Source organism: Dasypus novemcinctus, chromosome 3 (assembly GCF_030445035.2).
Source record: "Dasypus novemcinctus isolate mDasNov1 chromosome 3, mDasNov1.1.hap2, whole genome shotgun sequence".
In the NCBI taxonomy this organism is placed as follows: domain Eukaryota; kingdom Metazoa; phylum Chordata; class Mammalia; order Cingulata; family Dasypodidae; genus Dasypus; species Dasypus novemcinctus.
The window spans coordinates 91,497,685-91,521,248 of record NC_080675.1 but is presented as its reverse complement, the minus strand read 5'-3'; the positions used below and the strand labels follow the sequence as shown (position 1 = coordinate 91,521,248).

Below are 23,564 nucleotides of genomic sequence, written 5' to 3'. Positions count from 1 at the left end.
GTCCAGTGTAGACTGAGTAGTGTGAGCACACTACGCTTCCTCTCAGTGGAGCCCCTTCCTTGCACAGGGCACACCTGGCCCCTTGCCCTGTGCACAAACATAATGGCCTCCAGCCCATATGTTCCAGGGCAGGCTTAATTTAAAACCCACTGCCCTTTGTTCCCATAAGTACACTTGCGCCTGTAAGACTGTGGATCTAGGCTTTGGTTTGGAAAATAAGGTCACTGAGGCCCAGGACCTAGGTCCTGCCCTCCACAGAGCCAGGTTCTGTTCAGGCCACAGGACTCTATAAGGTGTCCTTTGTGCTGGGGAAGCCTCCGGGGCCCAGGGGGTGGAGGTGGGCCCCCAAGACCAGGGCTTGGCCCAGACCACGACGCCAGTCGGCTGGCTGTGGGCCAAGGGCTGAGGGGGCCCTCAGGAGTCAAGGTGGCGACCAGACCCTCACTTCCACCCTCAAACCTCACCCCTGCCCCCCCCCCCCCCCCCCACCGCAGCATAACTCAAACTTGCTGCTGAAAAGGGCTTTCATAAACAACTGGTCTCAAAAATCTTCTGCAGCTCCAGCCCTGGGGGGCTTCAGGAGGGTCTGGGCTGCCTGCCAGCAGCCGCCTGTTCCCAGCCTTCCGTGGGGAGCGGGGAGCGGGGAGTGGGTCCTGTTACCCTTTCCTTCCTGCTTGGTCTCCAGCCCAGAGTTTCCTCAGGCCTCAGCCTCCTGGGCTCCCCACCCTGCTGGATCTTAACCCTTTCCTCGGAATAAGAAAGGGAAGGAGTGGCTGCGGTCCCCGTTCTCAGAGGGAGCCCGGGAGGCGGGGAGAAAGAGGAAAGCGGAGACAAGCTGGTCCTAAATCTCAAAAACAGAAAACAAAAAGCAAACATCAAACCCCCAAAACGGCCCCTGGGAGCCAAGTCCGCCCTAACCCGAATCCTCTTCCTTCTCCTTCCCCTTCCTTCCAGTTAGGAAATAGGCATGTGGAAGGAAATTAACTCTGACCCCCAGCTCCTGGCTCTGGGCCCAAAACTTGGGTGGAAGGCAGAGGTTTCCAGGACCCTCCCCGCCCCCTCTTCCCCGCCCAGTCTCTCCCTCCTCCACCCCCCGCGCCCCTCTCTAGCTACCCAGAAGACCGAGAAAGAGTTTATCCGGGAGGGCTGGCGGAGCGGCGAAGGAGGGAAGGCTGGGGCGAGGGAAGAGCGGCGGGAGTCCGACCGGTCCCACATCCAGCAGCAACCTCTGGCAGGAAGGGATCGTCCCGGGAGCCGCCGCCGGGAGGGACCGAGTCCCGGAGGGCGGGCGCCTGAGCCGCGGCGGGTGGGTCCGGGCGCCTGGAAGCTGGAGCCGAGGCCGGGGGCGAGCCGGGGGTGGGGTGCGGGGGGCGTGGCGTAGGCGCCCGGGGCTGGGGGCCGGGACGCCCCCGGTGCTGGGACCCCGGTAACACCGCCGTCTCCCTCCCCCAGGGACGGGCGGGCAGCCATGCTCCTGGCCGGGGGCGACCCTCTGGCGCAGGAATGGTTCATGGTGCAGACCAAATCCAAGCCCCGGGTGCAGCGGCAGCGGCCGCAAGTGCAGCGCATCTTCAGGGTCAAGCTGAATGCCTTCCAGAACCGCCCGGACAAGCCGTACTTCTGGCTCCAGCTCGAGGGACCCCGGGAGAACATAGGCAAGGCCAAGGTAACCAGCTTCTCCCCACCCCCACCCGTCCCTGCCAGCCAGACCCTCCCTCTCCCTCCCAGACGGTGGTGCCCGGAGGTCCCGGTGTGGAGGGCAGGTAATGGGCGGTCCTCTGACCTCTCTAGATCTGCAGTCTTCCTCCTTTCCTATCTTCCCCCCCTTCTCTGGTTCCTTCCTTCCTTTCGGCCCCACCCCTCTCTTAACATGTCACTTCTGCCCCTCAAGTACTATGAAGGAGTCTCTATGGTTTCTGACCCGGGCGGCCCCCTCCTCCTCCCCACCCCCCACCAGCCTGTCTCTCCAGCGCCCCAGGATCCACAGCCTCCAGCTAGGAACAACTTAAGGTCCTGCATTTCTGTGGTCTGTCACACACTTCTTTGTTCTCCCCCAAGTCTCTGGATGGCCCAAGCCCTCCTGTCACCTTTTAAAGTCTCTTTAAATCCTGGGTGGCCCCTTGGAGCCTCTGAGAGTGATGGGTTTGGAGGGGACCTGAGAGATGCTTCTAGAGCCACCCTGGCATTTTACACATGAGGCATTGGGGACCTGAGCTGGAGGGCTCAGGGTTTATAGTAGGTCGGGGTGGCAGGGGCTGGGACCAGAACCCAGGGCCCTGGGCTCTTGCCTTAGGCTCTTGATGCCCTCGTGTAGGGGCCCAGGGATGGGGTACAGCTGCTCTGGAAGGCACCAGCCCCTAGGGGTGGGTGGGAGGGAATCTGGGAAGAGGGCTGTGGGCTTTCACATGAAAGGGCCTGCTGTTGAGGCTGGGCGCTGGACAGACCTCTGCACAGGGCACCTCTCTGGCATTCACCCTGGCTCCTCTCACAAGCTTCTCTGGCTTGGGCCTCTCAGATTCGCCCGGCCCCCCAGCCATGACTAAGTTCTCCCCCACATCCCCCAGTTTGCCTTATCACTTTTTGGTAGGAATGCCGCCGCCTCCCTGTGGCCCAGCCCCACACCCCCACAACCAATACACACCTTCCCCAGCTGGGTCTATATCAGAAATCCCAATTGGTCAAGGCCGTGGGTGGGAGAGGCCCAGAACATGGGCAGGCCGGCTGGGAAGTTCCTCCCTCAGCCCCTCTGTGGAGCTGCAGTGTCAGCAGTTTCTCCAATTCTGACAGAGGTACTGGGGGAGGGGAGCAGTGCCTGCCTGGGAACAGATGTGCAGGGGCCCCTCAGGGTAAGAACAGTCAGTAACTGGGATAAGGTGGGTTAACAAGAGGAGGCTTTAGGGCTCTTAGTCTTTTTGTTCATATGAGGTACAACGGCTCAGTCTTTTATGGCTTTTCTGAGGTGTCCTGCCCCCCTACCCCTTTTTAAAATCTGTCTCAGTTTCTCCAGGCCAGTCTGCTTTAACTCCCATTGCTGCCTTAGGATTCTTTGGGCCACTGAGTCCTCCCTCACATCACCTCAGGCTCCAGCTTCAGGCCCTGCTGGTGTAATGATGTGGCTCCGGCAGATCTCTGGCTCTTTGCCCCCCATTCCCCACTGTCTTCCCTTTGGGAAAGGCCTCCTTTAAGATGAAACAGGATGCAAGAGGATTCTGGGTAACTCTGTCCTTTATTGCACAGAATGAGCAGAAAGAAGAGATGGTTTGAGATTTGGAGCATTATGCCAGGGAAGGAGGAGAGGAGAGGATTCAGGATTCAAGAGACCAGGTCAGGACAGAGGGGTGCAGTGGAGAGAGTTTGGGACTGGGGGATCAGGAATGGGTTTTCTAGCTTCTAACTGGGTGGCCTGGGTCTAATCATTTACCCTCTCTGGAGCCTCTTTCCTCATCTATAAAACAGAATACAACACCTACCTCATGGAGGGTTCATTGGTGTCAGCTAAATAATGCACACTTAAACATTGCTGCAGAATGTGGAGAGCTGTAGGGCATAAATGTCTGTTACTGTTGTTGCTTTCGCCATATACCTTTGAGCCTGTCCCTTCCCTCCCTGAGACCTGGTCCCCTTGTTTGTAAAGTGTGAGGCTCTGCTTTAAATTCTCTCTAAGGTGCAGTGATTTGATACATGTAAAACTCCCAAGTAATGTCTTGGGGTTTCCCTTTGGGGGTGGTGTGGCTGACCCCAAGCCTTGCTGTAGTGCACAGACTCGTGCACTCTCATAGCAGCCGAGTGTATATAGGCCAACTGGTATAGCGACTCAGGGAGACTCAGAGTTGCAGGAGGGTCCGTGGGGAGCGGGATAGGAACACTGGGAGTGAGGGTAGGGGTGACTTGTCTGGGTCTGAGGGGAGGAGGAGTCAAGAAGGATAGAGGCTCATCTAGAGAAGAGCCTGCCTGTGTTTCCACATTATATGTGGTTTATTTTCCAGGAAAAGCTCTGTTAGAGCTTGAGTGCTTCTAAATTGTTGTGTTATCGTGGGATTTAAAAAATAACGAAGACATTGCTGGAAATCAAATTCTCGGGCAACAAAAACAAACACTGGGGAGGCCTGGCCTCCCTGAGGTGAGATCAGAGAGTGGAGAGGAGGGCTTTAATAATGATTTTAAGATCCCAGGGACCAGCCCTGCTCAGCTCTTGGCAATTATGGGCTCATGGGCTGGGCGGCAGAGAAAAGAGGTGACATGTTCACTTCTCTCCTTTCTGAGGGTGATGAAGGGAGGGGATGGGAGCCCAGGGGAGGGGGCCATGTGAGAGGGTGACTTCTAGAGACTGGGTTCCAGAGCGGTGGGATGGTGCGTGGCCTGCTGACTTTTGGCTGGGCTGCCAGGTGGAAGCTGAGGTCTCTCCCCGTTCCACATGCACTGTGAGCAGCCCCGTGGAATTTGGCTGCGGGCAATGGTGTGCTGGTGCTGGCTCCCGCCAGCCCATGATAACATTTCAGGAATTTTGCCAGCCAGTGGAGTCCCATTGGTTGCTGGAAATGGGTTGTCGTGCAGGTATATATACCACAGAAGCTGGTAAATGCTACAAATCTCAGGGTTCCCTCCCCTCCTCCCATCTAATTGTTCAACATTTACCAGCACACTGCTGGTTGTGGGCACCTAGTCCTTATTTTTCTTTAAACTTAATTTTTAGTTTAACAGAATAATACACATTTAAAAAGTCCAATAACTTGTAAAAAGCTTGTAACAGAACATAGCGGTTCCCTGCCCTGTCCTACTCCTACTCTTCAGCATTTCTCCCCATAGACCACATCTGCTCTGGCATTTGTATACCACGTTTCTGAAAAATGTGGTTATACTGTTAGTTTTTGCTTAATCAGTTTTAGATTAAAACTTTGTACTTCCCATTATCATAGGTGAGGATTGAGCTCTCTTACACTGCTATCTCCTCTCTCCTCCCAAATATAGAATATTTCAATTCTCTCTTAAATCTATGTTTAGTATTTGCATCATTATGCCTGTGTGAATATCATTCACATTTAACTACTGAAATACATTTTGATTATGTTTTTCTTTCTTATTTTTTCAGTTTTCCTGAGGTTAGCAACTCCTTGTTTTTCAGTTTTCTTGTTTTCTTTGTACCTATTGCTAATTCTTACAACTTCCAGTAGACTCTTTTTTAAATTTTTTTAAATAAAATTTTATTGAAGTATATCATTCATCTATGAACATATACAAACAATAAGTGTATAGTAAAAGCTATGAACTTAACAAAACAAACATGTGTATCATCATACAGACCTCCCATACCTCACCCCACCACCAATACCTTGCATTCTTATGAGACATTTGTTACAAACTGTGAAAGACCATCATCAAACTATTACTACTAACTATAGCCCATATCTTACATTTGGTGTATTTTACCCCAACCAACCTGATTATTAACACTCTGTCTTAGTATTTTACATTGGTTATAGTTCATGAGAAAATGTTCTCATATTTGTCCTGTTAACCTCTGTCCATCTTCCACCACTGAATTTCCTATGTTATTCAGTGCCATGTTTTGTACAGTCCATTCAGAGTGTACACTCAGTGACTCTCGTTTTCATCAGAGTTGTGCTGTCATCACCTCATTCAATTTTAGAATGATTTCATTACTCCAGTAGCCTCTTCGTACAATTTTCTACAAGGCCAATCTGTCAGTTCAAGGTGTTCTTTCAGTTTCAAGTATTTTCCTGGCAATACCCTCCTTCTGTCTGGCCAGTTGCTTTCCAGGCTTGCACAACTGTCATCCAGAGACTTCAGTTTGTTGTCATCCTTGGCGTCCCTTTGCCAGTTTTCTTTGTTCAGTGCCTAGTTTGTTGGCCAATGTGTCTTTCTCTTCCATGGGTTGGTGGAGCACATCCATAAGTGGTTTCATTGGGTTAAAAATATGCTGCTGGGGTGGAGGGTATGCTTATAGCTGCTCTCAACATGCTTGTCTCTTGTGTTGTACTCTCCAATCTGAACTAGTTGTCCTCTATGCCTGGTGACAAATGTCATCTAGAAGAGTGCCTGGCATGTAGTAGGTACTCAGTAATGATCTGATGAATGAATGGTTCCTTGACTCCAAGCCCAGGAATGTCCTGGGATCTCTCTTCACTATCATCCTAGAGATTGTCCTTGCTTCTTTCCTATGTTACCTCCCCTTTCTTGGTTTCCTTCCTAGGTTTGCTGGAAAACGCTCTTCAGTAGCTTTCTGAGAAAGGTTTTAGAGGAGGTAAATTTTGGGGAACCTTGAATATCTGAAGGCCACTTGATTGCTAGTTTGGCTGATACAGGATTTTAAGTGCAAAATGATTATCTTTGAAAGTTGTGCAGGTGTCTCTCTATTGACTTGCTTTTTTAAAATTTTATTTTATTTATTTCTCTCCCCTTGCTCCCCCCCCAGTGTCTGCTCTCTCTGTCCATTCGCTGTGTGTTCTTCTGTGACCGCGTCTATCCTTATCAGCAGCACCAGGAATCTGTGTTTCTTTTTGTTGCATCATCTTGTTGTGTCAGCTCTCTGTGTGTGCGGCACCATTCTTGGGCAGGCTGCACTTTCTTTCGTGCTGGGTGGCTCTCCTTATGGGGCGCACTCCTTGCGCATGGGGGCTCCCCTATGCGGGGGACACCCCTGCGTGGTATGGCACTCCTTGCGTGCGTCAGCACTGCACACGGGCCAGCTCCACGCAGGTCAAGGAGGCCCGGGGTTTGAACTGTGGACCTCCCATGTGGTAGGTGGATGCTCTATCCATTGAGCCAAGTCCGCTTCCCCGATGACTTGCTTTTGAGAAGTCTGGTATATTCCAAACCCTGGTCCTTGTATGTGATGGTTTTTTCTCCCTGGAAGTGTGGAGGATCTTCTCATTTCTCCCAGTGTCCTGAGGTTCTTCCAGTGTCCTGTGGTGCTTTTGCGTGACTCTAGTCTCACCTGTTGTGCCCAGTACTTGGTGGGCCCTTTTATCTAAACACTCATGTTCTTCAAATCTAGGACATTTTTTGTTTATAATTTCCTCCCCTATGTTTTTTCTGTCCTCTCTTTTTGAAACTCCTATTATTAATTTTCTTGTTTTTTTTGTTTTTTTTTCTCCTCCTATTTTCCAACTCTTTGACTTTTTGCTCTGCTTTCTGGACATTTCTTCAACTTTACCTTCCATCCCTTTTGTTGAGTTTTTCATTTCTGCCGTCATAGTTTTAATGTCTTAAGGTCTTTTATATTCTCTCTCAAGGCTCCTTTTTAAAAAAACATCATCTTAGTCTTGTTTAGATTCTCTATTATCTCTCTGAGGAGAATAATGACAGAAAATATTTAAAAAATTTTCTTCTCCCTGGCTAGTTTTATTTTTTCCTTCAAGTTGCTTTTTCTCCCTTATGTTGTATATTTCATATTAGGAGTTTTCCTTATGGGTCCTGTTAACCACAGTTGCTTGTCTTTTCATGTTAGAATGGAAGACAAAAAGCTGATTGAGATCTGAGGCTGTGGGCAGGATTCGTTGATTTTGAGCTTCATTGTAGGGAGATTGGGGGGGCACTGTTTGTTAGGAACCCTACTTAGTGATCTTCAGTTATTTGTTCTTGGGCTAGTCAGACTTCCCAGAATGCATTTGTTTACCCTGGGCGGAAGGGTCAGGGTCTGACTGCAGGCTCTGAAAGGGAAGAAGCCTGAGGGTCTGTGATCAGTCTGATTACCGCCTCATTATTTACCCCTCTCTTCCAAGCTTTTCTTAGGTACCTAGGCCCTCAGTGTGCTGATTGACTTCTAATCCTAAAACTCTATTTCCTTTCTCTCTAGAGAACAACTGTCCAGCCATCTGCTGGGGTGGGGAGGTACTTGCCCGGCTGTATGTGGCAGGGGTTGGGATTCCAAATATAACTGCTCCTCAAACAACTTTAACCCAGTCCTCCTTATTTTAGGTTGCCTTTCCTAATTCCAGAGATTCTTGGTGCTGCCATTTTCTGAGCCTTTTGAGTGCTCTGCCTTGTGAATTGAGTTGGTTCTGGAAAGCAGATGCTGAATGGTCACTTAGGAGAAAGGAGAATCCTAAGAGAGGAATGAATGAGGAAGCACTTTGGTCAAGAGGTGACCAATGTTGACAACCTTGGTGTTACAGCTTTTCTTTCATTTACAAATTGACAAAGGACCTGTGGGACATTGGGCAATATATTTTCACAAAGACATCTGTGCTTATTTCTATACTTGTTTGTCATTTATCTATCCAGTGGTTCCTCTTTTCCTCTCCTCTTGGAGACAAAAAGATTTGGGGGGGCTTTAAGCAGGAAAGTCATCCCAGGTATTTTCTGGGATGTAAATTCCTATTTTCCCCCTTGCTTCTCTTGCTCTGTGGTATAGACAGCACTGGGGGGCAGACCCCAGTCTGAGGAGTCAGCCTATCTGAGTGTTCTAGCTTACTATCTGTGTGACACAGGACATGTGACTTTCCTTGTTATCTAAAATATAACTTCCTCATAGGGCTGAGAGAGGGATAAACAAGATCGTGTGTGTCAAGAGCCTGGCCCAATAAATATTAGTTCATATTTATTATTTTGAAAATTATCTCAGTCCCTATATGTCTTTTCACAAAAAGATAGTGAACTGTTGATGGGACAATAAAGATTTAAGCTCTTTGCAGAAAGCGAAAGAAGTCACCCTAATCTTCCTCCCTGTCCCCTCTCTTCAGTTACATACTGATTTATGCAGTTGGAATGTGGGCGGCATTTGCTAAGGTCTGTGAGGGTTATCTCGCACCTGTCAGGGTCACTCTTGCAGGGCAGTGATTCCAGGTGGGAGGGGTTGGACTGGTTGAAAAGCAGCTGGACACGGGCCTAAGTGCCTGGTTTTATAGCAGATTTGGAGAGGGTTGGAGGCCCCTGGCCTGGGCCAGGTGGAGGAGGTCAGCCGAGGCCTGAGGAGGGGAGGCTGGGCTGGGCACTGAGCAGAGCAGCTGGGAGGTCTTTAGGATGGCCCCTGGGGATCCAGAATGGAGCCTTTCCCCCTAAGGGAACCACCTGGGGGAAAGCTGGAAGGGGGCGACACTCAGAGACATGGCGCACTGGCCTGCCCAGACAGCCAGAGGCCTTCCCCTGCCCTGTGCTTGTTGCAGGGTTCCCCTGGACACTGGCTCAACCTTATCTAGCTCCTTCTCTGTCCCCTCCAGGCAACAGAGTTGCCATGGTTACGAGACAGGTTGTGCTGGAAGACCTTCTAGAGGGGGATTAAGCCAGAATCCCACAGGATTACTCTGTAGTCCCCCTGCAATCAGCCAGAGGTTGTGAAACTCTGGTTTCAGGGTCAGACAGACATGGGTGGTGATCCTGACCCCCTCACCCCTGAGCTGTATGCCCTTGGGCAAGCCTCATAGCCTTTTTTAGCCTGTACAGTGGGAATAGGCCGTGCCAGACACCAGCCTAAGCACTTCCCATGTATTACCTCACCGCGGCTTCATAACAGCTAAAGAAGCAGGAACTGCCACTGTCCCCATTTTACCGATTAGAAAATGTAGGCACAGGGGGGGTAAGTAACTTGCCCCAGGTCACACAGCTAGGAAGTGGCAGAGCCATAATTCAAATCTAGGTAATCTCAAGCTTGTGTGCTCAGAAGTCAAAGTCAAGCCCCTGGCACACCGCCCGTGGAGGGTGCTCAGGAGTGTTCTCCCTTTCCCCTTTTCTGTTATGGGATCTTAGAATGCCAGAGCAGGAATGGCCTTATCTAGTTGGACCTGCCATTTTACAGGGGAAGAGACCGAGGTCCCGAGAAGAGGATAATTCCCCCACAATTAACCTGAGCTCTTGAGGTCAAGTTGGCAGTAGAACCAGTTGACTCCCAGCCTAGGGCCCCCCCACCCATGGCCTCCTCTCCTCTGAGTGTTTCCTGGAAAGAAATGGGTGTGTGAGGAGGCGAGACCAGGGAGAGAGGGGCTGGCCACGGGGGCGTGCCCGGGGGAGCCTTGGCTTGCAGCAGGCAGGGGGTGGGCTGCGTGCCTGGGGTGGGCGAGGACAGTGCCAGTGCCAAGCCGGTAAAGGGCTCATTTCTTCTGTGCTCTCCCCGCCGTGCCCAGGAGTATCTGAAGGGCCTGTGCAGCCCAGAGCTGTGGAAGGAGGTCCGCTACCCGCCAGTCCTCCACTGCGCCTTTCTTGGCGCCCAGGGCCTCTTCCTCGACTGCCTCTGCTGGAGCACCCTGGCCTACCTGGTGCCCGGCCCCACCGGCTCCCTGATGGTGGGCGGGCTGACCGAGTCATTCGTCATGACCCAGAACTGGCTGGAGGAGCTGGTGGGGCGGCTGCGCTGGGGCCCCGCCCCTCTGCTGACCCCCCGGGGGATCTGGGAGGCTGAGGTGACCCGGGCCTTTGGGGCCCTGGTCTGGATTCGTGGTGACCAGCACGCAGGGGACCTCCTGCAGCTGCCCCCGGCGGTTCAGGAGCTGCTGCTGAGCCTGGTGCGGGATGCGGCCGGCACGGAGAACATCCTCGAGTGGCTGGGCCGCGTTGGCATCTCGGACACCCGCTCCGACCCTGAGGCCCTGGTCTGTCCTCCCCACCGGCCGAAGGAAGGCCCGGCCATGGTGTCCATGGGAGAGAGCCCTGGGCCTTTCCTGGAGATGGGGACCCTCCAGAATGGGGGCTCAGAGGATTCAAAGAGATTAACCAGCCTGGGAGTCGCTGGGCCCCTGGTCTCAGGCATCCTTGGCCCTCAGGAGATCTCAGCCAGGAACACACAGCAGGAGACGGCAAATCAGCTGGTACGGTAAGTTCTGGAGAATGAGTCTGGCTTCTCCGGCCCTCCCCCTGAACCCTCACCCCAAGGAAATAGCAGTCGTTTGGGACTGACCTAGCCCTCCTGCTTTTCCAACCAACTTGGACTTCCTCCAGGGTCGGGTCCAACAACCGAGGTGGTACGGACAGTGCTCGCCAGGAAGGGCCAGCGCAAGCCCCCGGCAGTAAGGACTCTGCGAACCACACCCAAGCCCTGTCGAAGCAAAGGCAGGTCAAGAGGGTGGAAGATAAACTCCCCTTCCGGGTTCCGGTTCCGGTGTCAGCCCTGGGGGTGTGCCCTCCCTGGAAGGCCTGGAGCCCAGGGCCAGCCTTTGGGCCCTTGTGGCCAGGGGCAATTGCCACAACTTTCTGGAGGATCAATGAACTTCATTCTCTCCACCTGGCCTGGCTCCTGTCCCACGCTTGCTTCAATTTCCCCTTCTGGCAGAGGCCGCTGGGCCCCATTCAGTTCAAGCTGCCAGGGCAGAATCCTTTGCCCTTAAATCTAGAGTGGAAGCAGAAGGAGCTGTCTCCTTTGCCCAGTGTGGAGGGCCCAGCTTGTAGACCAGACGGGGGGCTAGGAGGAGAGGAAGCCCTACAGAACTGCCCAAGGCCAGAGACCCCCAGAAAAGTCCTGAGCTTAGTGGTAGTCCCGGGGGGCTTGGCTATAAAGGACAGGGTTAGCCCAGGCCTTCCACAGATAGGGCCACCTCCTACATCTACACCCCAACTACAAGCTGGCGCGGAGCCGGGGGATCAGGGAACTAGGCAGTGGGATTGTAAGGGGCTGAAGGAGGAGCGCTTGCCGGCACTGCCTGCAGGGCAAGGGATGCCCACGGCTCAAGGGGAGCCCTCGGCTCACGGGGGTCTGACCACTCCATTAGTCCCTGAAGCTCAAAGAGTGCCTGAAACTCGAAAAGTGCCCATGGCTGCAGCAGCACCCGCACCAGTGCCCCCAGTTCAACAATCCGCCACCACCCAAAAGCTGCCTGCAGCTCAAAAAATGCCTTCAGCTCAGACGACACCGGTGGGCCCCAAGGGCCCTACTGCTCAGGAAGTGCCTTCGGCTCCGATGACGGCAGCTCAAGTGGTGCCCACAGCTCCCAAAGCAGCTGTGGCTCCACCTACATCTCCAGTTCAGAAGGTGTCCGCGACTCCCAAAGTGCCCGCTGCTCAAAAGACGCCCGCCACGAAAACATCGCCTGCAGGTCCCAAAACACCCAAAGCTCAAAACGTGTCTACAGCTAGATCAGGGGCCTCAACTCCCAAAGCACCTGCAGCCCCCAAAGCCCCTGCAGTTTCCAAAGGCTCCCGAGCTCCCCAGATGCCTGCAGCCCAGAAGGTGCCCACAGAGCCAACGGCCTCCCTGGATGAAGCCAAACTCCCGAAGGGCCAGGGGGAGGCCGGGAGGCAGGGACCCCAACCCAGCAGCACCCTGGGACCCAGCAGTAAGCACCAGCCCCAGGGGGACGGGCTCCTGGGGGCTTGGGAGGGGGCCCCGAGGCAGTCGCCCCACCACCCACAGATGAACAGCACAGTGACCAGCTTCCAGAGGTACCACGAGGCCCTGAACATGCCCTTCGAGCTGAGCCTGTCGGGGGAGCCCGGGAACCAGGGTTTGCGGCGAGTGGTCATTGACGGCAGCAGCGTGGCCATGGTGTGAGTAGCCGCGGGGATGCTGGGGGGCCTGGGCAGGGCATCCCTGGGGTGGGCTTCCTTTCCTGACCTCTGGATGGGTGGCAGGGCTCAAATGGGGGAAGACGTGGCCCATGTGGGGTGGCCCCTGCCTGCTGGGTAGCGTGCATTGAATTCTCACGGCAGCCCTGCACAGGTAGGTGGCTGCCCCCCTGCTCTGACAGATACAGAAACAGGCTCAGAGAGGTGAAGGATCTTGCTCCAAGGTCCCAGACCCAGGAAGGGGCTGAACTGGCCTTTGGGTTTAGGTCTGTCCAATGCCAAGACCTGTGTCCTTTCCACTCTGTCATCCTGCTTCTCATAGCCAGCCCCAGGCTGCCTTTTAAACTCTTAGTCCGAACTTCCAGGTAGGGCTCACACCTCTTCTCTGTGGAGCTTCTCCTGGCCATGCTGAACCTTAGAGCTGGCCTTCCCCTCACGGCGTCTGCCGGCAGCACCATTCAGTTTGCCTCGAGGTGCAGAGGATGCGCCCTGCTACGGAGGGTGGTTAGTGGATGTTCCCTTCCGGCTCTGAACCTCCCCTTCTGTCGCCATCCCTTTGCACATGTGCACGTGCGTGCACACACACAGTGTCTGGCAAGTGCCTTGCATCCTCTAGGCGCCCATAGGATGTTTGCCGATGGAGGGGGAAGGGCATCGTTGGTGTCTTTGGTGCTGAAGCTGGTCCCTGGGCGTCGCCCACCTGGCCATGTCCCCTTCCCCCCAGGCCGGCTTGGCGTGGGAAGCCACGAGGCAGGGCCGAGCAGGTGCGGGAAACTGCCCCCTCACTGGCACCTACCCCACAGGCACGGCCTCCAGCACTTCTTTTCCTGCCGTGGCATTGCAATGGCTGTGCAGTATTTCTGGAACCGAGGACACCGAGAGGTCACGGTGTTTGTACCCACCTGGCAGCTGAAGAAGAACCGGAGGGTGAGAGGTAAGACGTCCACTGTCTGCCCAGCCCCTCCAGCATCGCCAGCTCTCCCTGCCCTCCCGCCACCCCACCCTGACCATTGCCACTTAGGCTTCCTGCTGATCACCTCTGTCTTCTACCTTTTGCTCCTAGAGAGCCACTTTCTGACAAAGCTGCACTCCCTCAAGATGCTTTCCATCACTCCCTCCCAGCTGGAGAATGGCAAAAAGATCACCACTTACGACTACAGGTGGGCCGGGGCCTCAGGCCTGTCTGTGGGGTTAGCCCAGAGCATCCTGCCCCATCTGCTCAGGGGAAATGGATGCAAACATCTCAGAGGGCATCATGTCCAGAGAGGATGGGGAGAGGCACAGGCTCTCTGTAGGCAGAGGCAGGTGCATAAGTGAAGAGAGGGCTCCAAGCTGGCTCTAGCCAAGCCCGGGGGTGGTGCCTGACTTTGGGATGCTGCCTTAGTTTCCCTGTGACCCTGGCTGAGACCCAGCTGCTTTGGGTCAGGCTAGCCCTGGTGACTCCTGGTGCTTCAAGTGAGTGTCAGAGGTCCCGTAGGCAGCTGGTTTGGGGTGCCCGTTTGGGTTGAAGTGAATGTCCCTCAGCCCACCCCTGGCACAGGAGGGGGTGTGTATGTGGCCGCACATGGTTGGGGCTGACCTGGTCTCCTACCTGAATTCCGCATGCCTCCCTGCTTGTCGCTCCTGAGCTCCCACTCCCTGACTTGGCCTGCAGACCAGTGTGCTGGGCTCCCATCTGACCCGTGGATCTGGGGGAGCCTGTGATCCCACCCTGGTTAGGGCAGGGTGGGCCCTGCCATAGTCACCGGTTCTGGACTGGCATTGATGCCGAAGAAATCAATGAAGGGAAGTGGATTTGGCCCAATGAATAGGGTGTCCACCTACCACATGGGAGGTCCATGTTTCAAACCCCAGGCCTCCTTGACCCGTGTGGAGCTGGCCCACGCGCAGTGCTGATGTGCACAAGAAGTGCTGTGCCATGCAGGGGTGTACCCCGTGTAGGGGAGCCCCACGTGCAAGGAGTGTGCTCTATAAGGAGAGCCGCCTAGTGCGAAAAAAGTGCAGCCTGCCCAGGAATGGTGCCGCACACACGGAGAGCTGACACAAGATGACGCAACAAAAAGAAACACAGATTCCGGGTGCGGCTGACAAGAATACAAGCGGACACAGAAGATCACACAGCGAATGGACACAGAGGGCAGACAACTTGGGGTGGGGGGAAGGGAAGAGAAATTTAAAAAATAATAAATCTTAAAAAAAAAAAGTCGATGGAAGCCTTGGCTTCTTTCAGGCACTTCCCATGCCAAGCAGCAAGTTCTGTTCCTTTCCACTTTCCCCAAAACCTGGGACCCACCTTGCCTTCACGCCTGGGAAGGGATCTGGCAGGGCAGCTCAGGTACCCACCGTTGGAGAGCTACCCCCTGGCTAAGGCCTTTACCTGCTTCTAAATTCCAGCCTGGGTTTGAAGGGAAATGACTTTCCTGTAGAAGTGCCCTCTGCTGTCCACTCATGGAATAGCAGGCTGGGGAGGGGAATGGGAATCTTCAGGGAATGCAGAGAAGTAGGTAGCCGTTGCCTTCCCTCCTGGTCACAACCCTCTTTAGAAAAGTGATTCTGGGAAAAATAGGCTTGCCATTCAGGCATAATATGTTTGTTTGTCTAGGCATTCAGTCACGTATTTGTGATTTGTGCTTGTATATGTGTGTTTCTCTCTCTAGATACGCACATATGTTCATGTATGTATATAGATTAATATCTTGGCATGTGTATGACTGTTGTGCATTGGTATGGAAAAATATTGAGATGTTTATACGTATGCTGTGCAGCAGGACTGAGCTAGACACTCAAATGCATTGTCTCATTCAATTTAATCCTCATCCCAATATAGCATAGATATTTTAGTTCAGTTTTAAAGATGCAGAATCTGAAGCGCTCTCCGTCTCTCTCCATCCGTGTTTATGTGTGAATGTGAAGGAATGGGTGGGTTTCTTTGTATCTGTCCGTGCATGTTGTCTATGCCTATGGGTAAACTAGGAGTTGGTATATATAGTTGGGTGTGCATGGCTCTAGGCCCACTCTCCCAGGGGGTTGTTGGTGAAAACAGTAGAGGGGGCTGCATAGAGGAGGGGAGGGGCTCCCGGAGCCTCCCTGACTAGGAAGGGCTTTTTTGTCAGACTCAGCTCAGTGTGAAACTGCAAGGACATTTTCTCCTAGTACCTGGAAGTAAGGGGGCTGGTCACCGGGTGGTGAGTGACTCCTCCTGCCCCTGCAGGTTCATGGTAAAGCTGGCGGAAGAGACAGATGGCATCATCGTCACCAACGAGCAGATCCACGTCCTGATGAATAATTCTAAGAAACTGATGGTCAAGGATCGGTGAGGTGGCTCCCCTGGGCGCATGCCATCCTTCCCCTTGGGTGCTGGGCAGCCCCTGGGGAAGGGAGATGCTGGGGCAGGGAGGCCTGGGAGTGGTACTTGGCGGGACCTGCCAGGAGGGGACCTTGGCTGTGGGGACGCCCCAGGTGGTCCTCTGTACGGCGCCTCGTCTCTCCCGGCCCAGCCTGCTGCCCTTCACCTTTGCGGGAAATCTCTTCATGGTGCCAGATGACCCCCTGGGCCGGGATGGCCCCACCCTGGACGAGTTCCTGAAGAAGCCAAACAGGTAACCGGCCAGTCCTCCTCTGCCTCCCAGCCCCTCCCTGACGGGATGGAAGCTTCCCCTTTGTGCCAACTAACATTCGTCTTGTGCTTCCCAATGAATGGAGTGGTTTGACTTTTTCATGTCTTTATGTATCCTAACACATGTTTATGTATCCTTATGCCACTTACAGTATGGCTTTGCAGTTGTAAACTTTTACATACATGCTATAATACTATATGCATCTTTCGACAACTTGCATTTGTCTTCACATTTTAGCATTTTTTCCAGATGTACAACACGTTAACTCATGGAACCCACTTAAATGGCTGCCAAGGAACCCTTTCCTTGAGTGCCCAGTGTATTTGTCTGTTCTGTTGAGGGGCGTTTTTGGGACTGTTTCCATTTTATGCTATTGGTACCAGCGCTTCAGTGAACACACTCGAACTCGCTTCTCCGTGTACAAGGGGGGAGGGGCCTGAGTATAAACCCAGTAGAATTATTTTTTCCATAGTCGTCATCCCATTCAGTCCTCACTATGAGTTAGATATGAAGGACCACTAGCCTCATTTTAAGATGAGGACTCTGAGACCAACCTGACTTTCCCAAGTCATGGTCCCGGTGCCAACAGAGCTGGTTCGCGGTAATTCAGCCCCTCTGGCCCCCACCTGCATGGAAACGCCTCGCTGTCCCGCTCCCCGTTCCCTGGCCCGCCAGGGCGCTGTGGTCGGGCCCTTCTGGGCAGTGTGTTGCTTCCTGGGCCAAGTCTCACAGGCCCATTTCACCGGCTTGGGGACAAGTGAGGTGGACGAGGTTTGTCTGTGGTGTCCTGCCAAGTCCCTGGCCAGGTCTCCTTCGTCCTTGACCTCTCCCCGGGTTGCTGTAAGCCGCCAGTCCGCTGACTCTTACCCAACCCTTGGCTTGAGCCCGCTTCCGCTGTTCTGTGGTCAGTGAGCCTTGGAGGTGCGAGGAACCTCCACTGCCGAGGCTGTGGCCTTGCGGGTGGCTGCGCGCCCTGCCCTGCCTCACCCGCTCTGCCCTCTGCCTTGGCCTAGGCTGGACACCGACATTGGCAACTTTCTGAAGGCGTGGAAGACCCTCCCTCCCAGCTCAGCCGGCGGCTCCGAGCTGGGCGGTGCTGCTGCCGCTGGGCCCCCGGAGAGCCCGCGGAGCGTGGACGACGTGGAGGAGGCGGCGGAGCGGCAGGCCCCGGTGCAGGGGGCGGCGCAGGGGGCCGAGCAGGGGGCCGAACAGGGGGCTGAGCAGGGGGCCGAACAGGGGGCTGCTCATGGCCCTCCCCACCTCCACCCTTCCCTCGCCTCGCCGCTCCACGCGGAGTGCCCCTCCCTCTCAGAAGAGGTCCTCCAATGCCTCAGCCTCCACGACCCCTCCGACGGGGCCCCGGACATCGATCTCCTGCCGGGGGTGGCTTCTCCCTACCCGGGCGTCCCCTGGGACGGGAAGGCTCCTTGCCAGCAGGTGCTGGCCCACCTGGCCCAGCTGACCATCCCCAGCAACTTCACCGCGCTCTCCTTCTTCGTGGGGTTCATGGACTCCCACCGGGATGCCATCCCTGACTACGAAGCCCTCGTGGGCCCCCTGCACAGCCTGCTGAAGCAGAAGCCAGCCTGGCAGTGGGACCGGGAGCACGAGGAGGCCTTTCTGGCCCTGAAGCGGGCGCTGGTGTCCGCCCTCTGCCTGATGGCCCCCGACCCCCAGCTGCCCTGCCGCCTGGATGTGGCCGTGAGCAGAGCGGCCCTGACGGCCACGCTCTACCAAGAACACTCAGGGAGGAAGCACCCCGTGGCCTACACCTCGAAGCCCCTGCTCCCGGACGAGGAGGGCGAGGGCCCGCAGTCGGGGGGAGACAGCCCCTACGCCGTGGCCTGGGCCCTCAAGCACTTCGCCCGCTGCGTGGGGGACACCCCGGTGGTGCTGGGCCTTTCCTACGCCGCCAGGGCCGCCGTGGACCCGGAGGCCAGGGAGGGCCGCGGGGTCTCCGAAGCGTGGTTGATCCGTTGGTCCCTCTTGGTGCAGGATAAAGGCAAGAGGGCCCTGGAATTGGCCCTGCTCCAGGGCCTGCTGGGGGAAAACCACCTCCTGACGCCCGCTGCCGCGATGCCGCGTTTCTTCCAGGCTCTGCCCCCCTTCTCTGACCTGTCCACTTTCGTCTGCGTCCACATGTCCGGCTATTGCTTCTACCGGGAGGACGAGTGGTGTGCTGGTTTTGGTCTCTACGTTCTGTCTCCCACCGGCGCCCCCGTCTCCCTTTCCTTCTCCTGCTCCCCGCACACGCCCACCTACGCCCACCTGGCCGCGGTGGCCTGTGGGCTGGAGCGCTTCGGCCAGTCCAGCTTCCCCGTGGTTTTCCTCACCCACTGCAACTGGATCTTCAGCCTCCTCTGGGAGCTCCTTCCCCTCTGGCGGGCTCGGGGCTTCCTGTCCTCTGACGGAGCTCCGCTACCTCACCCGAGCCTGCTCTCCTACATAATATCCCTTACCTCCAGCCTCCCGTCCCTTCCGTTCATCTACCGGACCTCCTACCGGGGCTCCCTGTTTGCTGTGACGGTGGACACCCTGGCCAAGCAGGGTGCCCAGGGGGGCGGGCAGTGGTGGAATTTGCCCAAGGATGTGCTGGCCCCCTCAGTCACCCCCCGTAGCCTGGGCCAGAGGCCCAACCTACTGGCTCTACAGCTGAGCGACAGCACCCTGGCAGAGGTCATTGCCAAGCTGCAGGCTGGGCAGAAACTGCCCAGCTCCTCACCCTTCAGCTCCGCCTTTAACTCGCTCAGCCTCGACAAGGAGAGCGGCCTCCTCATGTTGAAGGCAGATAAGAAGCCCAGGGTCTGGGTGGTCCCGAAGCAGCTCCGGAGGGATCTGATCTTCTCCGTGCACGACCTCCCCGTGGGGGCCCACCAGAGGCCAGAGGAGACCTACAAGAAGTTGCGTTTGCTGGGCTGGTGGCCGGGGATGCAGGAGCACGTGAGGGATTACTGCAGGAGCTGCTTGTTCTGCATCCCCAGAAACCTCATGGGCAGCGAGCTGAAGGTGATCGAGTCCCCGTGGCCCCTCAGGTCCAATGCCCCCTGGTCGAACCTGCAGATCGAGGTGGTGGGCCCCGTGACCACAAGCGAGGAGGGCCACAAGCACGTGCTTATCGTGGCTGACCCCCACACCAGGTGGGTGGAGGCATTCCCCCTGAAGCCCTACACGCACATGGCCGTGGCCCAGGTGCTGCTTCAGCACGTGTTTGCCAGATGGGGCGTCCCTGTGAGGCTGGAGGCAGCCCAGGGCCCCCAGTTTGCCCGGCATGTCCTGGTGAGCTGTGGGCTGGCCCTGGGCGCCCAGGCGGTCTCCCTGAGCAAGGACCTGCAGTTCCCTTGCCTGACGAGCTCAGGGGCCTACTCGGAGTTCAAGAGGGCCCTCAAGGAGTTCATCTTCCTGCACGGGAAGAGGTGGGCAGCTTCCCTGCCCTTGCTGCACCTGGCCTTCAGGGCCTCCTCCGCCGAGGCCACACCATTCCAGGTCCTGACCGGGAGCGAGCTGAGGCTGCCCGAGCCCCTGTGGTGGGAGATGAGCAGTGCCAACATCGAAGGGCTCAAGATGGACATCTTCCTGCTCCAGCTGATTGGGGAGCTGCTGGAGTTCCACTGGAGGGTGGCTGACAGGGTCTCTGAAAAGGTGGGGAACAGGCACTTCAAGCGAGAGAGCCAGGAGAAGGAGTGGAACGTGGGGGACCAGGTCCTCTTGCTGTCCCTCCCCAGGAACGGCAGCAGTGCCAAATGGGTGGGTCCCTTCTATATCGGGGACCGGCTGAGCCTATCACTCTACAGGGTCTGGGGCTTCCCAACTCCGGAGAAGCTGGGGTGCATCTACCCCAGCAGCCTGATGAAGGCCTTTGCCAAGAGCGGCACACCCCTGTCCTTCAAGGTGCTGGAGCAGTGAGCTGGAGCAGGGGCGGAGCCCTCTCCTGCCCCAGGGGCCCTGAGATTCTGCTGCTAGGCCTCGCCCTGCCCCCCACAGTGCTCTCACAGCCCCCTGGAGGCCCTTGGTTGTGCCTTTTATAGAGAAGCTGCTTCATAAAGCTTTGTTAAATTGTGTTGAACTAGGGACGGGCATCCCTTTGGAAACATCCCCAGTTCGGGGTATTCAGAGAGTCTGCCAAAGGCTGTCAGATAGGGGCCTCTGGCGATTTTACCATGGGAGTAAAGTCTCCTTACTCAGCTAAGCCAGGCTCAGTTTCTTCTCCCTAAGTATTCTTGTTACTTCCTCACACCCGGGCGCACGTGTGGGCACACACACGCACACACCAGGGTGTGAATAGTGAAACAGTGTGGCTCTGTTTAGACCACAGACTCTGAAGAACATTCCTCTCCCAGACAGAAACCTCCAGTGTGGGCTCCTCCAACCTGTTCATTTGGGGACCCTTTGCCCCTGGCATTGTCGCAGCTGACGCAAACCCATGCCCGCCGTGGGGAGGCAGGTGGCTCCCCTGTCTCGCGGGTGGCTTTCTCAGGCAGGCTCGGCCTGTGTGGCTGCCAGTCTTGGGCCCCCAGGGCAGGGGCTTAGAGCTGGAGCAGGTGGGGGTGGGCGGTGGGGCAGGAGGGCTGGCCACGAGCGGTCCCCTGGTCAGCACGAAGGCTGGGGAGAGAACGGGCCTGGTCTACCTCATTTCACTCCAGCCCGTGGAGACAACCCCCGACCCCACGCTTTGAGGGTGTCAACCTCACAAGAGTCAAGGATCTCGATGCCGAGTGTGGCATAACTACCTGAAGAGCTGCTGCAACTAGACCAAGGGGCCCAGGCCTCTGGGGGGCGGGGGTGAGAGTGTCTTGAACGAGCAACCAGGGGCACGTCGAGGGGCCCGCATGGCTCTACCCCCAGCCCCTCCCAGGCCCATCCCAAAGTCCACAGCCCTCGCAGGCTCCCACCTCTACCTTACCCTGTGTCTCCAAGCCCCCGCAGAGTGTGTGATTGCTTTGTTTGGATCAACCCCCCAGCCCCCCAGGACCTGCCTTCTGTGTAGAGCCAAGCCCAGACTCCTTTGTAGCCACTCTTGCAGTGAGGGCAAGTTCCTCATAGGTGTGTGTGCTGCCTGCTCATTGTACTCCCACTCAGTCCTCTGAATTGCTGCCACTGCCTGACAGAGGGCTCCAGTGAAGGGCAGCACCAGGTCACTGCAGCTGGGTCTCCAGGTGGCTTTATGTCTCCTGGCCTGGCTCAGGTCGCCAGAACACTTGGCATTGCAGAGTGCTGGAGCCAGAGTAGAATCTGCCATTGAGTCCAACTTACTTGTTTTACAACCAAGGAAAGGGGCCCAGAGAGGGAGAGTGACTTGCCCAAAGTAACACAGCTAGTCTGTGGCTATACCTGGACTGGGATTAAGCTTCCTGACACCCAGTTCACCATAGACAGTGTTCCAGGGTTCAAGCTGGAAAATCCCTCAAAATCCTACACCCGTGTTCTTTCCAAGTCCCCAGCCCCCAATCTTGTAGCAGACAGCCTACCTAGAGTTGCCCTTAAACTGTTTCCAGCTGTTGACCCCATCCAGGAAAGAATGATTGGGTGCTGGCGGAGAAACTGAAAGGTGAGCTTTGGGAATTTTAGCAGACAGTCCCTTTCCTCCTCTTCCTTTAATGCTGTGTCCAGTCTCCCTCTCCCTCCCCAGTGCTCTATCCAGTCCCCGTTAACCACACTTATGACCATATACCTCCCTTTTAAGTGACTTTTTTTTCACTTGGTTTGTCAATAAACAGATCAAACTGGAGCCAATGTCTGGTTCTTTTTTCAGCCTCAGATTCAACCACAGTTGTTAGGCAGGTGGGAGGTGGCCGCTGGGGAAGGTTGCCATGTCTCCCGAGCAAGCCTTTAAAGCCTGGAGGATACCTTTTCAAGATCATCTGGTGGCCAAATTCTTATTTTATAGACGAGGCCAGGGCTTGGAAGGTGATATGCTTAAGGCCCCTCTGGCTTTCCAGGTAGTGCTCTTTCCAGTTCACACCTTGGTAGCTGGCGTGAGAAAATGGCATTAGTGCTGACCCAGCGGAGTTGCAGGGTAACATGATGGGCCTCCGTTTGGATACTGGCTCTAAATTTGCTAGCTCTGTGGCCTGTTTCCTGGGGCCTCAGGAAAATGAAGGCTCACAGTTCCTAAGTTATGGGGTGATGCCAGGACTGCACACCATATTCTATGTGAGCAGGCCACCTTGGGGCTGGGTGTGGAGTGAGCACTCAGTACGTGCCAGCCAGCAGTGTCTTCCTGCTCTTGGAACTCCCGTTGCTATCCCCACTCAGACTTGGAGACCATCCTAACCCTGGCCCAGCTTCCAGACTTCGGGCCTCTGCAGCTTGGGCCTCTCCTTTTGCTACCAGAGCCCAGCAGGGGTCTGCAGTGGCAGGAGGGGCAGTCCTTCCTGAGAACTCCCTAGCTCCTGTGTACACCGTATTCAGCATTGACAGAGCACCTACTAAGTGCCAGGCTCTGTGCAAGGTGTGGGGTGCATGTCAGGTAACAAGAGTGACATGATTTTGGCCCTTTGGAGCTTAAAGTTGGGTGGAGGAGACAGATGATGCACCCGGCAAATACAAGGCAGAACAGAGCCTGGTACAGAAGCCTTCGGCACAACCGCCAGGGGGCTCAGCTCACGTGTCATAGAGGGCTTCCCTGACCCCACTTGCCAAAAGTACTATGCAGGTTCTCACTAGCAGCAGGAGGGCGAGAGGGGTAGGACTTTCGAGTGGAAGGTACCAATCAGAAAGGTGCTTGGTGAAATCACGTTTCCTACTCAAGCTAGCGTTAAACAATAGTCAGCTTTTACCCATGCTGGCTTCTCAGCACTCTGTTGGTGAGATTTCTCTTCGCTGTTGAACAATTTCCAAAGCCCTGGCAGTGACTTGAGATTGCTCCTGCTTTGGGAGAGGTGAATGAAAGAGGCATGTGCACACTGGAGACTCCTACTTGTCACTGCTTTGTCTATATCCAACCGCAATTTTCCTTCTCCTTTGGGGCACTGGCAAGTGAGCCTCCCTGCGTCTCTAACAGAGAAGTTACAAAGTAGCCAGTATGCAAATAGTCTCATGACAGAATGTAAACTACAAAGATAAAGAATATTCTGTGCTCTACCCCTGTCCCATTTTAAAACTTACATAAACTCTCTTGTGAGGTGGGGATCACCTAAGGTGTGCTTTGCCATGATTTTGTAGGGGTCATTTCCCTAAACGTATATGTTCATAGATAGAAGTGAACACATCTGAAAGAAAGCACTGTGACAGGTAAACGGACACAATAAAACAAAACAAATCCTATCTGCTTTAAAAAGACTATCCAAGAGTTCCTGGAATATGTACTGTTGTTGACTAAATCATATGGTAGCAGTAATTTATATACATTGAGTACTTGCTCTCTGCCAGGCATTGTTCTAAATGCTTTTCAACCTTGTGGAGTAGGTACAATTATTAGCTTCATCTTATGGGTGAAGAAAAGGAGGCACTGAAAGTTTAGGCACTTAAGGTCATGTGCAGCTACTAAGTGAGAGGTTG

At 55.1% G+C, this 23,564-nt stretch overlaps 1 protein-coding gene across 2 annotated transcripts; it reads left to right on the top strand.

The window, feature by feature from the left end:
* The first annotated feature begins 946 nt into the window (after positions 1 to 946).
* NYNRIN (NYN domain and retroviral integrase containing) lies at positions 947 to 21,792 on the top strand. 2 transcript variants are annotated; one of them, XM_004462540.5, is made up of 9 exons: positions 947 to 1,306; positions 1,453 to 1,666; positions 10,080 to 10,765; positions 10,891 to 12,432; positions 13,254 to 13,384; positions 13,514 to 13,610; positions 15,662 to 15,763; positions 15,948 to 16,049; positions 17,081 to 21,792. In XM_004462540.5, exons 2-9 carry the CDS (start codon positions 1,469 to 1,471, stop codon positions 19,968 to 19,970), a joined length of 5,748 nt encoding a protein of 1,915 aa, XP_004462597.2. In that variant the 5' UTR covers positions 947 to 1,306; positions 1,453 to 1,468; the 3' UTR covers positions 19,971 to 21,792. The 2 variants fall into 2 exon arrangements, with proteins under 2 accessions (XP_004462597.2, XP_071070101.1); XM_071214000.1 differs by having other exon boundaries at positions 949 to 1,306; positions 10,716 to 10,765.
* Positions 21,793 to 23,564: the final 1,772 nt, after the last annotated feature.

Excerpts from the sequence above, each read along its gene's own strand:
- NYNRIN (XM_004462540.5), top strand. The coding sequence starts at position 1,469 with ATGCTCCTGGCCGGGGGCGACCCTCTGGCGCAGGAATGGTTCATGGTG. Across the intron at positions 10,766-10,890 it reads ACGGCAAATCAGCTGGTACG|GGTCGGGTCCAACAACCGAG; the intron begins GTAAGTTCTGGA and ends GACTTCCTCCAG. Across the intron at positions 15,764-15,947 it reads AAACTGATGGTCAAGGATCG|CCTGCTGCCCTTCACCTTTG; the intron begins GTGAGGTGGCTC and ends CTCCCGGCCCAG.